Here is a 17,400-nt window from a genome sequence, read left to right as displayed (position 1 = left end):
TGATTATCGGCTTGATGTCTGCCGAATCACTAAAAGGGCACATATCGAACATTTGTGAATGCCTAAAAAAACTTTTTGAGTTTTTGTATGTGTGTGCAAAGCATTGTGAAAATATCTCAAATAATAAAGTTATTGTAGAGCTGTGAAATCGCTTCAATCATTTGTAATAACCCTGTAGAATGGCATTATATACCAGAGAACTGAACAAAGACTTTAACATTCCTAGAAAACTTTAGAGAGGTACTGCAACAAATTCAGAGTTGTAGAGAGGTGTGAAACAGCAACAAAATTCTGGAATATGCACGTATGTGGCTATGCAAAAAAAAAAAAAATCAGTTAACATAGTCCTTTGCTTTGTATAAGGGTGATCAAAAATTTCTATTCCAAGGCCGTACAGACCAGAATCGGTATGCCAATCTGGCAAAATCTTCGTGACCATTGATGCAATCATCCCACCGACGAACCAAGTTGAAGGTACCCGTCTGGTAAAATACCGTATCCTGCTTCGTGAAGAGGTCCCTAACTGCCTGCTGTACACCCTCATTCAACCGTGACACTTCAAGGGCTTTTTTAAGGAGCCGAAGAAGTAAATCACATGGTGAGAGTTTAGGAATATAGAGCAGATGCTTATGTGACACCCACTTGAGTCAGCTGGCCTTCCAGATCGGTCGGCGTCTTGTGTCGAATCGCAACCAGCACAGAACTTGGCGCACCATTACACAACGGTTGTTTTCGACAGACCTGCTGCCCTATACACATTCTTCATTCTCCGATAAATGTGTTTGTCCTCCAGCAGTCAAGAAAAGAATGGCAGCACGCTGGTCATGCTTGGACGCATTTGGTAATAACATCGCTATGTTTCACGTCTCTGCACTTCCGCACGCACATCAGAAAGACATGAATACCACACTAATCCCTTGCCTACATGCCGATGCTTGTATAGCCGCATCGGAATCGCACTACACTGCATATACGCTGCTGAAATGCCCTCAGACGGAAACTTTTTGATATCTCCTTAAAGTGTTCCTCTTCATATCTGCACTGTTTTAGCAACAACGTCAAATATAATGGAAAATATATAAAATTAAGTTTCTAATAATTTTATGAAAGCTTTATTTATTCAAAGATTATTTAAATATGTAATTAAGACAAATTCATTTTTCCAGGTGTTTGAGCCAGAACAGGAAAACGTGCTTGAAGAGTACCTTATTAAAGCTAGTGACATATACTTTACCCCTTCACCGAAAGGAGTTAGGCGGTTTGCCTGTAACTATGCTGTTCCCTGTTAACGTAAAATACCTCAGTCTTGGACTGATTTTGGAATTGGGGGGGGGGGGGGGGGGAAGGACGGATTGGTTTTCAGACACTTCACACAATGGCTTCAGCGGTTAATGCAACGGAAAACAGTGTGCCTTTATTTTTCGTATGCCGCGGTGTTAACGGTTAGCTTCATTTCATCAGAGACAGTAATGTTGGAGGCAAAGGTGGTGCCCATCCATCAGAGTGGATGACAGAAAGTAGCTTCTTGAAATACAAACAACATCTTGTATCACGAGTTCGATGTTCAAAAGGCCACCCTTGCTTGGTACTAATTGACAACCATAGTTCCTATTTATCTGCTGTTTGCAAGGAAAATTGTGTCACGCTTTTGTCTTTTCCAGCTTACTATAGCCGCAGACTACAGCACTTCGACAGAAGCGCTTACGGTTCTTTTGTAAAATATGTAATCCTAGCGTGCGGTGCATGAATGGCTTCAAGCAAACGAACAATGACAATATACGAGCTATGTGAAAACTTGACTAGTAAGTGCAGTTACGCACATAAATATGTTGTCTGGATTCAAACTCACAGGCATTCCTCCCCCCCTCCCCCCTTAAGGATACAGGGAATTTATAAATGGTGGAAAAAAATTTTAATGACTTTATTAAATTCTATAGTCATTCCTGATTACATGATATATTCACTCCTGGAAATTGAAATAAGAACACCGTGAATTCATTGTCCCAGGAAGGGGAAACTTTATTGACACATTCCTGGGGTCAGATACATCACATGATCACACTGACAGAACCACAGGCACATAGACACAGGCAACAGAGCATGCACAATGTCGGCACTAGTACAGTGTATATCCACCTTTCGCAGCAATGCAGGCTGCTATTCTCCCATGGAGACGATCGTAGAGATGCTGGATGTAGTCCTGTGGAACGGCTTGCCATGCCATTTCCACCTGGCGCCTCAGTTGGACCAGCGTTCGTGCTGGACGTGCAGACCGCGTGAGACGACGCTTCATCCAGTCCCAAACATGCTCAATGGGGGACAGATCCGGAGATCTTGCTGGCCAGGGTAGTTAACTTACACCTTCTAGAGCACGTTGGGTGGCATGGGATACATGCGGACGTGCATTGTCCTGTTGGAACAGCAAGTTCCCTTGCCGGTCTAGGAATGGTAGAACGATGGGTTCGATGACGGTTTGGATGTACCGTGCACTATTCAGTGTCCCCTCGACGATCACCAGTGGTGTACGGCCAGTGTAGGAGATCGCTCCCCACACCATGATGCCGGGTGTTGGCCCTGTGTGCCTCGGTCGTATGCAGTCCTGATTGTGGCGCTCACCTGCACGGCGCCAAACACGCATACGACCATCATTGGCACCAAGGCAGAAGCGACTCTCATCGCTGAAGACGACACGTCTCCATTCGTCCCTCCATTCACGCCTGTCGCGACACCACTGGAGGCGGGGTGCACGATGTTGGGGCGTGAGCGGAAGACGGCCTAACGGTGTGCGGGACCGTAGCCCAGCTTCATGGAGACGGTTGCGAATGGTCCTCGCCGATACCCCAGGAGCAACAGTGTCCCTAATTTGCTGGGAAGTGGCGGTGGCCCTCGCTCAAAGTCCGTCAACTGCACATACGGTTCACGTCCACGCTGTCGCGGCATGCTACCAGTGTTAAAGACTGCGATGGAGCTCCGTATGCCACGGCAAACTGGCTGACACTGACGGCGGCGGTGCACAAATGCTGCGCAGCTAGCGCCATTCGACGGCCAACACCGCGGTTCCTGGTGTGTCCGCTGTGCCGTGCGTGTGATCATTGCTTGTACAGCCCTCTCGCAGTGTCCGGAGCAAGTATGGTGGGTCTGACACACCGGTGTCAATGTGTTCTTTTTTCCATTTCCAGGAGTGTATATTATAGGGTTTCAGATGAAAAATGATCTATATACATAAAATTTTAAAGTTACAGTCATGTATGTGGCTACGCCCGCTTTATTTCTGTTACAGAAACCAGTATTATTTTGAAAAGAACTGTGAACTTCCTGTTTCCAGCGATTATATGTGTGATACATTGTATATGTTAGTTACAGTGCGGGTTTCTAGTGTCTGGAAATGATTATCTTTGCTGGTATTTACTTTTGTTTCGCTGAAGCAGTTTGTTCACATGTTACTGAATGTTTATTGCCAAAGTGCTACATACATTTGTGGAAGTACATATCCTTTAGTGTGCAATAAATATGAACTGTGCCACACATCAAGAAATTCAAGGAGATTTCGTGGTAACCAGTTCACAAACAAAGCAAGCCACACTGTTGAAAGTAACCTATGTATCAGTTCTTCAGGTAAAAAACTCCCACATGGCACGCCTCCTGGTGATTCAAATTTTTGTGTTAACAATGACGCTGTTTATAGTGGATTTTTTGTTGTTGATGTGGGCATCTTATCTTCTTTGATAAAGGAAGTGGCTAAACGTAAACAATGTGATGGTGTGAGCTGTCTGGAAATAACTGAACAACAAAGTAGCAGGAAGGATTTAGCGTCAAAATTAGTTGTTCTGTGTATATCCTGCAATAAATCTACCTTTAAAATGACTTCGGACATTGTGCATAATTCATATAATGTGAATTTGAAGTTCGTGTATGCAATACGTGCAGTAGGATGTTCAAACGTTTTGTGGTTTTATGGACCTTCCTCCCCCTCCCATTAGGTTCAGCAAGTACATAAAAATACTTTTAGGTGCCTTGACGGTTGTGTCTAAAGCATCTATGAAACCTGCGTAAGAAGAAATTGTAAATATTAGTGGAACCAGGGATATTGCTGTTCCACTTGATGGGACATGGCAACGTCGAGGACATCGTTCCTTGAATAGTGTTGTAAGTGCTACTTCTCTGGAGAATGGAAAAGTTGATGTTGAGTGCTTATCTTAGTACTGCCACACCTGCCATGGTAACACTGAAGGACATATTGAACATCAATGTTCTAAGAATTGTGATGGTTACAGTGGAGGTATGGAGTGTGATGGAGCTCTAAAAATCTTTCAGAGGTTGGTGCCCATTTATAACATTAGATATACGAAGGGGACTCTAGCTTTCAATAAAATTAGTGAGTTCAATGTTTATGGTGGTACTTTTGGAACAAAACTCGAGTGTTATGGACATGTGCAAAAGAGGATGGATGCTAGATTGACTAAGCTGCTAAGAGAAATGAAAGGAAAGTCGCTATCTGAAAGAAAATCTCTGTCTGGCCGAGGCAGATTGACAGAAACTGAACTAGACCTTCTTCAGAGTTATTATGGACTGTCCTTTAGACGAACTGCACCTCTGAATGACGTTACAGCAATGAGAAAAGCTAAATGGGTCTACTACTTTCATAAGTTATCGACAAATGACCACCCTGTTCACGGACATTGCCCTAAAGGAGGAGATTCTTGGTATGGTTGCCAAAAATAAAAAGAAAGTGGCCAAATATACCGTCATAAGCATCCTCTTCCTGAGCCTGCTATTAATGAATTAAAACCAATTTTTAGAGACCTGTGTGACCCTGTTTTGCTTAGTAAGTGTCTTCATGAGGGCACTCAGAATACAAAAGAAAGTTTCAACCATTGCATATGGGAAAGATTACCCAAGAATGTTTTTGTAGGACTAAATACATTAAAAGTTGGTGTACTAGAATCAGTGATATGTTTCAGTCATGGAGGTCCTGAGAAATTTAGGCAGAATATGTGGTTCTAATATGGAAAATCAATTGCTTGCTTCTGACAGACAATGGGTGAATGAAGTTGAACGATTCGCTCTTCAAGTTACCATAGAACCAAGAGGTGCTAAAAGGAATGCCAAGAGGAAGCTTGAAGATGAATAAATGCTGCAGGATGAAAACAATGCTGCAGGAATGTTCTGAGGTACAGTTTAATTGGACTCATATCATCATTCGCAACTTCCCGCAAGTTGTATTTTTCAGAATTCAGGTACAAATATTTCTAAAGTTTATAAAGCATTACTCTATTTTTTTCTGTAACTTGCAATAGTCAATACTTCTGTAGTAGACCTAATCTTTATTGCAGAATCAACAAAATTATTGAAAAAATAACACTTTTATTAGGAAAAAAATTATAAAAATTAGAATGTAAGATGTGATATTTTTTATCCTTGTAATATACATAGTAGGTGGAATTAAATAGGTCTAGTACCTCAGTCATCATGTCATGCATACCTGGTAAAAATTTGGTCTCCTTCAAATGTATAACATTGGATTAAATGGTACCTCAATTTGAGGAAGAATTTTGGAAAAAGAAATTGCGTCAATTTCTTTGTAAGTTTTTAATAACCCTAAGCAGGTTCAAAAATATTCAAAATATTTTTAATTTGTTTAGAAAGTGTGCTGCATTACCTGACATCAACAAAAAATCTGTAAAACATATACCTTATAAACAGTGCCTGAAAGAAATAGGTGTTGATTTTTACATAATATTGAGCTGGAAAAGTACCCTGTATCCTTAAACAGGTAAAAAGGTAGATTATCACGAAATGTGACTGTTTGTCTTCATACATAAGAGATATGCCTGATCTTGCTGTTGGTTGTGATTTAACTGCTGGAGCTAGCCTTTCGAATGCTCAAGAACACATTCTAGGTCTATTCGGTCAGTAACAACGCCTGTTACATTAAACATCACATCACCTGGCCAAATGTCCTTCCCAACACCTGAAGAGGTCAGGCCATTCGCGGAATTGTGAAAAATAAAAGAGACAGCAAACAAACGAAAGAGAACTTGAGCAATACTGACAGACACTCGAGCGAAAGACATGTCACCACGCGAACCAGCAAGCCTCCACACAGAAGAAAAGAGAACTCCGTAAAGAGAAATACTTATGGTTGGCGTAAAAACCTGTTTCCTCAAAAAGTGAAAATCGTAAACGTAAATCACATTATAGAACTCCTCAAATAAAGCGCAGAAAGAAAGTAAGCATTCCTGAGAAAGTTCTTCAAGATGAAGAACACTAGGATGATTCGTCTTAGGTGTCTTAAACCTTTTTTCGCACAGCAATCCGTATGATTAATTGATTCAATATTCAAGTTTTAAGAGGTAGATATATCTGTCATGTGTTAAAAATAAAGTGAAAGAAGTTTCTTATTAATGTTTAACCTGTGAAGATCCTATCGGGCATTCAGGCAATGAATGATTAAAATTTTGTACATACTTTTTATCAGACTTATTACAACAATGATACATGATTTATGAGAATAGTTTTTGTCATTAGGCTTTAGTAATTTGTATTACAACAACTTGAGTATAAACTAGATATATTTTCAGTTAATAACTAATCTCGTAACTAAATTATATGATAAAAGCTTATGGGCCAGCTTGTCCAAGCTGCTGAGTCAACTTGCCCCGTGGGTTGGCATCGGTGTCATTACTGTACTAAATTTCTTTTTATAAATTGACAAATAGTGCGAAGCCATAATTAAGTAGTTTAAAGCTGCTGGAATAATGTACCAATGTTTCCACATAAAAAGATATATGTAAACATTGAAAACACAAGATGGAAAGAAACAACAAGAAAAAGATGCCAATCTGCCCTAGTCTACCCACTTAATTTGTTATGTAAGGACCTACACCACGATGTCATCACGCGAAAATAAGAGTCTGCAGGAGTTATAGTGCACTCTTACCTGAAATTTACGAAATTTCGATGGAATATATACAGAATTACAGAAGAATATTTGCAGAATTTTGTTGATACAGTATACCCCGGAATTTTGTTGATTCCTTTTGTACATGACCTCGTAATGGAGTAATCTACATCTACACCTACATGGATACTCCGTGCCTGGCAGAGGGTTCATCGAACCACCATCACAATAATTCTCTATTATTCCAGTCTCGAACAGAATGCGGAAGAAACGAACACCTATATATTTGCGTTCGAGCTCTGATTTCACTTATTTTATTACGATGATCGTTTCTCCCTATGTGGGTCGGCGTCAACAAAATACTTTCACATTTTGAGGAGAAAGTTTATGATTGAAATTCCGTGAGAAGATTCTGCCGCAACGAAAAACGCTTTTGTTTTAATGATGTTCACCCCAAATCCAGTATCAGGTTAGTGATACTTTATTCCCTGTTTCGCGATAATACAAAACGTGCGGCTGTTTTTTGAACCTTCTCAATGCACTCTGTTAATCCCGTGTGGTAAGGATCACAGACCGCCCAGCAATATTCTAAAAGAGGACGGACAAGCGTAGTGTAAGCAGTCTCTGTTATGTTTTCTAAGCGTTCTACCAATAAAATGCAGTTTTTAGTTTGCCGTCCCCACAACATTTGCTATGTGTTCTTTCAAATTTATGTTGTTTATAATTGTAATTCCTAGGCATTTAGTTGAATTTACGGCCTTTATATTTGATTGATTTATCGTGCAACCGAAGTTTAACGGATTCCTTTTAGCTCTCATGTGGATGACCTCACACTTTTCATTATTTAGCGTCAATTGCGAGTTTTCACACCATACATATATCTTTTCTAAATCGTTTTGCAATTTTTTTTAGTCTGCTGACGACTTTACTAGACGATAAACAACAACATCATCTACAAACAACCTGGCTGCTAAGATTGTCTCCTAAATCGTTAATATAGATAAGAATCAACAGAGGGCCTATAATACTACCTTGGGGCACGCCAGATATCACTTCTATTTTACTCGACGATTTTCTGTCAATTACTTCGAACTGTGACCTGTCTGACAGGAAATCAAGAATCCAGTCACATAACTGAGACGATATTCCATAAGCACGCAATTTCACTACATACAACTTCTGTGGTATAGTGGCAAAAACCCTCTGGAAATCTAGAAATGCGGAATCAGTTTGAAATCCCTTGTGATTATCACTCAACAATTTGTGTGAGTAAAGAGCTAGTTGTGTTTCACAATGAAGATGTTTTCTAAATCCGCGTTGACTGTGTGTCAATAGACCGTTCTCTTCGAGATAATTCGTAAAATCCTGCTGCATATCGACGTAAATGATATGGGTCTTAATTTAGTGGATAATGTTGTTAATGCTGCTATATCACCGTACACAGTTTGCAAAAATGACACAACAAGTTTTAGAGAACGTGACAAACTGAATAGAATTTCAGTTTTACTGTGATAATATATAACTGTCATGCTACACCTCGTACAACACAACTTAATTATTACAAACATTTTTTACTCATATCCTACAGAAAAACCTATAACGTCATCCGTTCCTGGAAGTAGTTGATATTAAATGTGAACATTAGTACAACATGATTCGTAACATAAATGAGTTATTGAGCAGTCATGTCACTTGGCACAGTAAATCTACTTTATTAACACGTTTTTCATTTACTTCACTGTATATGTTTTGTCAAAAAATACCACATTTTTTTCTGGAAAATGACTTCCTTTTTCATTAAACTAAAACAATCGTTGCTCAGCAATTGCATATTGTCACATTGTCGACAAGAGGACTAAAACTTGGGGCCCGTCCTTAGAGTCTATTCTTTAACTCTGCCAAAAACTGGCTAACTAAAGGAGGTTTTTCATTTCATTTATTTTTACTCCCTATTTTGTCGTCTTGTAAGAGGGTTATAGGCTATTAGTTATGTAATGTCAACCTCTCTCAGCTATGTGTTTTCATACGCCTCAGATGTTAAAATTTGTAACATTTCTATAAAATACGTGTTACTGAAATATTACATTGTGATTATTGTGTGTTATGATAGAGGCAGTTTCGGTAATGCTAGCCGGACGTTGTGACCGAGCGGTTCTAGGCGCTTCAGTCCGGAACCGCGCTGCTGCTACGGTCGCAGGTTGGAATCCTGCCTCGGGCATGGATGTGTGTGAAGTCCTTAGGTTAGTTAGGTTTAAGTAGGTCTAATTCTAGGGGGTTGATGAACTCAGATGTTAAGTCCCATAGTGCTTAGAGACATTTGAACCATTTTTGTAATGCTATGGTCAAGGTGTATGCGTCAGTAAACTACCAAAGCGAAGTGGAGTGGAGTGAAGTGCGCCACGGCCTGCAGAAATCGGTAAGCTTCATTTGAGTAAAGAAAGAAGGACACCCTGTCAGTCCGAAAAGTTCCGAGAGAGACTTTTAAGCGACATCAGCCCTGTAACTGTGAAAGCAGCCTGAACTAACAACTGTAAATCAAAGATATCCATTCGACCGGTCAGTTGTGAGCGGGTAGTGTTAAGTGCTGGACATGTGGCCGTTCTGTGTCAACGTGTTCTGGAGTAAGGAACTGAACACCTCTATATAAAACGTGCAACACATTCTTGAGAACATTTTGAAGAAGAGAAAAGAGTGTGCAATGTTTTCCCTGCATACCTTGACTTCCGCACAAAACCAACGAAGCGTAGACAACTGGCAAGACTTTTGGCAAACTCATCCCAGGTGACGAAACTTGGTTTTATCACTACGGACCTATCACAAAACGACAATCTGGAGAAATTCACATAAAGGGTCACCGCTTTGGTGATACAATGGACATTCAAGGCAACGTGGCGTGCGATTTGAACCATACCCCAAAGAAGAACTTTTCTTGCAGTTTCACATGGTTGTATGAGCATTCTGTGGGCCGTACTCAAGTGTGGGATGCTACTGAGAACACTTGAAGCATTAAAACTTCCATCTTAAAGTTTCTTATTTTTATTAATCCAGTTTCGATCGGGCATGTCCTACCTTCACTTCAAATTTGATAACTCAGTTCTGCAAAAGGAAATACATTTCAGTTTTTTGTTAAAGGATATTTTGTAACAATACCCAAAAGGCCAAAAATTACGCTTTTCCTTAACCTTGCCACAGAAGATTTGTAGAATGTAACAACGAATTTAATGGTCATTGCTAGTTTTCTAATTTGTTGGCTTTACGTGTAGACCGTTCACCAATGGTTTGGCGAGCTTGGAAGCGGCAATAAGAGCGTACTCTGTGAGAAGTTTTAAAATTCTGGGAAGGAGTTAAGGATCTCGTAGTGACAGTATGGAGTATTTTACGGGGCGGAGCGACCTCTGAGAAATCTTCGAGAAAATCGTTGCTTCATGCATCCCTTCAACTGGTGTGTTATTAACTTCTGTTCGCAGAGCTGAGTATGTATTGAAACTGAAATCTTACAAAGTAACGTTAGTGTGTCGACTAACTAGTTCAGGCATATTGATCGACTTATTGGATGTGATAGAGATGATAGTCCTGAAATATTATATATATATATATATATATATATATATATATATATATATATATATATATATATATTTTTTTTTTTTTTTTTTTTTTTTTTTTTTTTTTTTTTTTTTTGTGACGTGCTGCTGCACTTCCTGTGCGTGATGTGAAAACAAGAATGGCGGATAATTAGTGCTACACGAATTGTCAGGTAGATTTTTCTCTGACATACCATAACTCCTGATATGGATGTTACAGTACACTGAAACGTCTTTTTCCTAGAGAACTAACAAATAAACATCTGATCCAAGACATGAAACCGTACACACTGCCAAGATATCGGTCAACGTTTACTTTAAGCCTCTAGTAAATTGTAAAGATGGGAGAATTTTATCGATGATTACTGCTGAGCAATCAGGCGAAACACTAATAGAAAAATGTGTTTATGCTAATTTTTGCACAAATGTGTTACAGAAGCAATAAATTATAACGGGTCTCGAAGAACCCTGATTTGTTGACGTATCTAAAAAACAGTATCTCATGCCAAAATGTCCGAGCAACGACGGCAGGCCTCAATTCAGACCTCTTATTTATACGCTTGACAAAATTAGCTGCAACTATTTATTTCTTGTCAATTCCATAAGTTCACGTTCGACGTACGTGCCATTATCAAGTGTTCCTGTTGACACTACCTTTACATATCATTTTACTCTACGTCAGTATAACAGTACTATCAAATTTTATATGAGATTTTATCTTATATATACGCCGAGATGAAGTGACGTCCATAAATCAGCTTGGAACTTAATTTGTATTATGTACTACGTTGTTAACATATGTCACGTATTTACTTTCTATAGAAGAATAATAGCGAAATTTCTTTTGACAGTTACAAATTTGTAGGTCATTCCAATGTCAGTGTAATAGTACTACGAGATTTTGTCTTATATTGTTGCTACTCACGTCTATGTGAAGTGATGTCCATAAATCATTTTAGAACGTAAGTTATTTTATGTACTTTGTTGCTAACAATCTATAAATATGTCGTGCTAATTTTTGACAGTCGTAAAATGACAAATCGTTCAAATGATATTTTATGTTTACAAGTAAATTATTTCTTAGGTAGTCGGAGACGTTTTTTTGCCAAAGATATTATGCATTTGTAGATATGCAATTTTAATGCATTTTATGGTTTTTTGTTTATCGTATTGTGTTCAAACCTTTTCTATATTATTTCAATGAAGTTGTCCCGGTAATTTCTGTGTTTGAGATCCGTCCGTTCATTTAGAATGCCATTCAGAATGGCATTTACGCCGAAACAAGCTTGCCGTGAACTTACGTAATCAACAAGAAATAAACAGTTTTCATAATTTTGTCAAAAGTGTAAAGAAGATGTCATATCACGACGTTATGCAAGTTGTGCGCGCATCAGAGAAGAAGTTAAGCAGTTCTCCACTGTGCTGTAATTTGGAACGATCGATGCTCCAGGCCAAGATTAAACGTAGAGTTGAATGTGTTTCATACCGAAGTGAAGCTTTGTCACTGATTTTCCAGCGCATAGCTTGTAATGTTTTCTGGAAAAATACACGAAGAATTTTGTTGCTGCATTCGCGCTTTTACGGTTGGCGGTTCGAACTTCGTGTAAGTGAAGGTTTTTGAGTGATAATATCGCAATTTGATCATTGCTTGAAGCCTTATAGCCTGAACGGTATTATTTGGGAGTGTAATTGATTACATGCATTACGTAGACAGCTCAACAACTCACTGGCTGCATTGCTCATCTTATCGACGATATTTAAGATAAGTCTTAAAGATTTTCTTCTGATAATTAGACTGTGGGATAATGGAAGGGAAAGATGAATATAAAAGGGCTTGTCTGACGTATGTGGTGAAACAGATAAAATACCGTTACTAGTTAGAGTGATTTTGCCATGAGTGATAAGGTCCTGATAGCATCAAAAGAGGAGGAGGTCAGTGAAGAGAGTAGCGTGTCTCGAGAAGAAAAGAAAGGAAATTAAATCTACTTAGCATTGTATAGGATATGTTACTAGAATTAGACTCTAATGTAAGATAGTTAAATAGTAAGATGGATGTCAGTTATAAGGGTATGAGATTTGATAGTCAAGAATTAAGATATAAGTTAGACTCTAATACTGTTAAATCAAATTCTAATAGTGTCAAACCAGAGGGTAAAACAGATGATAATTATAAGGTACTGAAGTCTGATCTGTATAAATTTGAGCCCAATTGTTAATCATTCAAATCAGATTTAAACCTAAACAAGTGAACTAAGAAGGGGCTTTTTTTTTAGGTTGAGTTCAGTTTCATGCAGCAAGCATTGGGAATAACTGTACAGTAAGAATTGAATAGATGCCACGAGAATTTTTCAATATTCAAGGAGGGAGTCTCTGAAGAAGTACGTAATTTGAGCATCGAAACCACGCACCGACAGGTTGAGGAAGGAACAGATGTCAGACACTATTGGCGCCAGTAACACTTAACTCACTGAAATAACGAATTTTTATGAACTAGCATTAAGAACAAAGCCGAGGTAACTGAAACATTATCCACTGATATAAGTAAGATGAAATCTGATGTAAAACAACGGGTGGAGGCAGTACAGGTGAAATGTGTTGGCTAACACAAAATAAGATGCTTAAATCTGGTGTTGAAATCCTATAAATCAAACCAATCGCAATGTAATGCAAGTACGTATTTTAGACTGGTGTATGATAGGGATTCAGAGAGTAATGATGAATTTGTACTACTTAGGTGGATTAATGATGATCCAGCGGGCAACCTACGCTCAGCTGCTATTGTGAAATTATTCGAGGGAATGAAGGGATGTAAAGAAAATTAATATTTTTGTTGATATTTAAGAGGAGGAGTAATTGTATAGCCTACCAAATATTTAGATAACTTTAAGACATGAGATGTGTTCCAATTAGCCCTTAGCAAGGCATTTATATGTCTGAGCGAGCACAGTGGGGTGTACATTTAGTAGTTCGGTGGAAAGTAAAGACTTGAGATGTATCTACTGCCAGAATCCCAGTGATGGATATGTTATGTTGAGGACTCCTGATATCATGACAGGTGCGGTGTTTCTCATGTTGCCAGTCACAGAGCTGGAGGGACTTTCAGTTATGTCAATGGAGGAACAGCAGGAGTTATACCATTGTAGTTCTTTACATCGATTTACTTTTATTTACTTATCTCAGGAGGGCAATGGTCTTGTCATAAATTTATTTGCCTGCTCTTGAAGGAGAAGAGTCTTAGTAAGAGGATTTTATATCACTTCATAATGCAAGGAACACTCTTAAGAATTCAGTTTTTTTTTTTTTTTTTTTTTTTTTTTTTTTTTTTTTTTTTTTTTTTTTTTTTTGCTGCTGCATGAAATTTAACGTTAAACAGAATCAATGGACCGCCGACAGAGAGTAAATTTAGTGTTAAGTTTATTCTTTGGTGGCACTAAAGCGTGGGTGCGTGGTAGGTCATGAAATTAATTTTGTGGAATCCCATACTGTGAATATTTTACTGCCGAGAAAGATTTTTTGGTAGTATGCGTGTTTCCCGTAATGTTAGTTGTATAAATAGAGGAGCTCTTATGTTAAACCAAAGTGTGAAAGTGTTGTAGGTATAAATTACTTGAGTCGTGAAAGAGGGGAAGAAACGAAAATAATTGTCTTCACCTGTTCCCGGACGCTGTGAGCTCCGAGACAGTAGACCAGCAGCTGCATGCTGACTGCTGGTGCCGTTACCAACACCTTGATCAGCGACCCGCTCTCGGCGTTCTGTGAACAAACGATATTCCCCTCATTTCTTCATCGATGTTTTAGTGTCACACAATCTGGATTACGAAGCTCGAATTTCTCCAGCTTCGGCAACACACGGTAACGAGAGCAAAAAACGTGTGTTTTATATATTTACTAATTATTGCATAGCGTAGGAACTAAGTTGTCTCTTCGTGTTTCCTGTCCACCGAACGACACTACGGACGAGCGAAGTCTATCCAGTGTAAGTCACAAACGTTCAGGGGAGCTGTCGGTTATTCACTCCAAGGCAAAAAAGCGACGCACCACGAAGGAATTATCCCAATGATAAAGAAATTAGTAGATGTGACGTACATGTAGCCTGTTCACCGAGGCTCAGTCCTAAGCGGGACTCATCACTGAAGACGCCAGTCAATGAGATTCCAGGCCGAAGACGTGTCTGGAGACGCCACAGAGAGCGCTGCTATACAACCGGACTGTTGCCCGCCATACTGCTCGACAACCAGCAGAGGTCTGGGGTGCCACGTTTTCTTCATAGGAGGTCCCCTTTGGTTGTCATCTGCGGCACCCTTGCAGCACAGCGATACGTCGACGATGTTCTACGCCCTGTTTTGTTACCATTTGTGGCAAGTCTTCCTTGACTTACATTTCAACAAGATAATGCCCGCGTGCACACGGCTAGAGTTTCTACTGCTTGTCTTCGTGCTTGCCACATTCTACCTTGGTCCGAAAGGTTGCCGGATCTCTCCCCAGTTGAGAATGTTTGGAGCATTCTGGGCAGGGCCCTCCAAACATTTCGTCATTCTGACGATCTAAAGCACCTCTTGGACTGAATTTGACACGATATCGCTCAGGAGATCCAACAACTCTTTCAATCAATGTCAACTCGAATAACTACCATTGCATAATGGCCAGAAGTGGACCAACGCTTTATTGGGTTGGGTTGGGTTGATTTGTGTGGAGGAGACCAAACTGTGTGGTCATCGGTCGCATCGGATGGAGAAGGATGTCGGCCGTGCCCTTTCAAAGGAACCATCCCAGCATTTGCCAGAGGCGATTTAAGGATGTCATCCTTCTTGAGAAAGTTTATGTTGGCACAATACCATGGGTTTATGGCTATGTCTCAAAAACGTCTCTAGGAGATCACTCAGGAACAGAGGGGCGTTTTACATTCGCAAAGAGATCCCAGGCACAGGCATTACACTCCTCCCACCTGGCTGTAGCATGGCTGACACCATCTTTGACTTGTGCGTACTCAATATCTATGTCCTATCTCGCTCCACAAATCGTTGGCAGTGGTCCACATTCTTCGCAGACGACACGACTCCTCTATTTTCCAGACGTTATGATCGCTTCGTCGTGGGCGGCGATTTCAACTGTGTAGAAAGACGAAACACCTGGTTATTAGCCATGCCCAACGTTGTGCACTTTAGTCGAAGAGCCGGCCGGTGTGGCCGTGCGGTTCTAGGCGCTACAGTCGGGAACCGAGAGACCGCTACGGTCACGGGTTCGAATCCTGCCTCGGGCATGGATGTGTGTGATGTCCTTAGCTTAGTTAGGTTTAATTAGTTCTAAGTTCTAGGCGACTGATGACCTCAGAAGTTAAGCCGCATAGTGCTCAGAGCCATTTGAACCATTTTTTAGTCGAAGAATTTCAACTCGTGACTTTTGGGAAATAATTCACGGTGACGTCCTTGGTTATACCAATTATTCAGCGCATTCTGCGAGCAGACTCGATCGGTTTTATGTCTTTGTGCACCTTGGAAGCACAGTCTTCCAAGCGGAAAAATGGCCCCTCGCGCTTTATGGATCATTGCGCCTTCATCATCACGCTCATTCTACCACCTCAGTCTGTCTGGTGCAGCAATGGGTTCTAGAAGCTTAAGGCTGCCCTACTTGGAAACTCTCGTTGCCGACAATGTACCGCCACTACATGGGTATCCTGTGAAAAGCATCTCCCATTGCATGCTTATTCCACTGGTGGCTCAAATGTGCGAAACCTGCAGTCACAAAGATCTTCATGTAATGTGGCAAGGAAGCAGCAGCATGGCATCGGGACACCACCAACGTTCATTGCACCGTCCTTTGTGAACTCAATGCTGGTGTCCATAGGGAACATCAGTGCACTAAAGACTGTCTCCTCCCACTCCAAACGCGATAAATTGTACGGCGTCGTGGTGAGTTCGCGACGAAAGTACCTTCTACACGAGGAATCGCTGTCCACAATTCACACAGCATCTGACCATCGTCGCTGACGTCGATTTTGGTTTCTAAGCTCACTACCTCCTACAGTAGTCGCCACACAACGCAGGCAGCGGTGGCGCCTGCCTTCGAAGACCGCTACCGCCACTTTTACGACGACTGTTCGATGGCGGTGCCAATTCCTGATGGCTCCGCCTTGCTTCTGGACGGAGTCTCAACATTGCAGAGTCAACATCAATGATGTCTGCGATCACTGCGGACGAGGTGGAGGACGCAATTGACAAGAGGATGAAGAACAAGTCGCTGGGACCAGATGGTCTTCCAAGGGAGTTCTACTGGGCGTTCACCACTTTAATCCTCCCTCGCTGGACAAAGATACTTCAGGAACTCTGTACTTCTGCCTTACAGATACCAACCACACGAATTTGTCACTGACGTTCTTCTACCAGTGCCTAAACCATCAGGAGCGACCAATGTCTCTTCATATCGCCCCCTTACATTAATGAACGCAGATTATAAAACCTATATGTGCCCCTTAGCGGCGTGCACACGCACAGTCTTACCTTAGGTCCTTTTACCAGAACAGACTGCATATGGTTGGGATACCCTTCAAACGGCTTTGGTGGATAGCTGTGACCTCATCACGATAGCCACAGGTTGTCATCTCTGTGTGCCGCTGATCTCCATTGATTTTGCAAGTGCCTTTCATCACATTCGACACCCATTTCTCCTATAGGTGTGGCAAGTATGAGGTTTCCGCGGCTCTTTGTGGATGCTGTTCGCCAGCTTCTGCTTCGTGGTGTCCCTGAGGTCCAGGTCAATGGGAGACTTGTTGGACCAATACCTACATGCCACTGTATTCCACTCTGTGCACCAAGGATGCCGCATTCCACGTTACTGCGTGCCATCGCACTGGAGTCCCACATCGCCAGTCTTACAACTCGCCCACAGGGTCTTACCTTGCACAATCATATCTATCGC

General features: G+C 40.8%; 1 protein-coding gene across 1 annotated transcript in view; it reads right to left on the bottom strand.

Moving 5' to 3' along the window:
- LOC126482035 (odorant receptor 43a-like) overlaps positions 1-17,400 on the bottom strand; it is a 59,871-nt gene that overhangs the window by 21,508 nt on the left and 20,963 nt on the right. The window contains exon 3 of the mRNA XM_050106007.1: positions 14,137-14,238. Within this exon, the coding sequence (XP_049961964.1) occupies positions 14,137-14,238 (102 nt within the window). The remainder of the gene's footprint in view (positions 1-14,136; positions 14,239-17,400) is intronic.

This window comes from Schistocerca serialis, chromosome 5 (genome assembly GCF_023864345.2).
Source record: "Schistocerca serialis cubense isolate TAMUIC-IGC-003099 chromosome 5, iqSchSeri2.2, whole genome shotgun sequence".
Classification (NCBI taxonomy): domain Eukaryota; kingdom Metazoa; phylum Arthropoda; class Insecta; order Orthoptera; family Acrididae; genus Schistocerca; species Schistocerca serialis.
Note: the sequence above shows the minus strand (reverse complement) of the source record. Positions and strands in the feature narration are given on the sequence as shown.